Source organism: Pteropus alecto, unplaced genomic scaffold (genome assembly GCF_000325575.1).
Source record: "Pteropus alecto unplaced genomic scaffold, ASM32557v1 scaffold72, whole genome shotgun sequence".
NCBI lineage: Eukaryota > Metazoa > Chordata > Mammalia > Chiroptera > Pteropodidae > Pteropus > Pteropus alecto.
Window position 1 is genome coordinate 9,872,677 of NW_006436811.1, and position 293 is coordinate 9,872,969.

General features: G+C 66.2%; 1 protein-coding gene across 1 annotated transcript in view; it reads right to left on the reverse strand.

The window, feature by feature from the left end:
- The window catches only part of KCTD12 (potassium channel tetramerization domain containing 12), a gene marked incomplete at its 5' end in the record, with an annotated part of 5,857 nt that extends 5,566 nt beyond the window's left edge, over positions 1-291 (reverse strand). The window contains 2 exon segments of the mRNA XM_025048187.1: positions 1-9; positions 11-291. The exon segment at positions 1-9 is cut by the window's left edge and continues 5,566 nt beyond it. Coding sequence (XP_024903955.1) covers positions 1-9; positions 11-291 — 290 coding nt within the window.
- Between the last annotated feature and the right edge of the window lie 2 nt (positions 292-293).

Consider the following 293-nt stretch of genomic DNA (forward strand, 5'->3'; position numbering starts at 1 on the left):
GCTGCTGGGGAGGCGGCGCACGAGCTCTGGCAGCTCGAAGTACTCGGCCTCGCGCTGCAGCCGGCTGCGCTCAGGGAAGTAGTCGGGCAGCACGAGCTGCAAGTCCCGCAGGTAATCCAGGATGTAGCGGAAGAGGAAGCCGTCTCGGTCCAGAAAGAAGCGGCCTTTGCTGTCCCGGGCCAGCTCCTGCGGCTGCTGCTGCGTGAACATGCGCCAGAGAAGCGAGTCGGGCACCGACACCACAGTGCAGCGCCGGGTCACATACACCTGGCCCCCCACGTTCAGCTCCACGA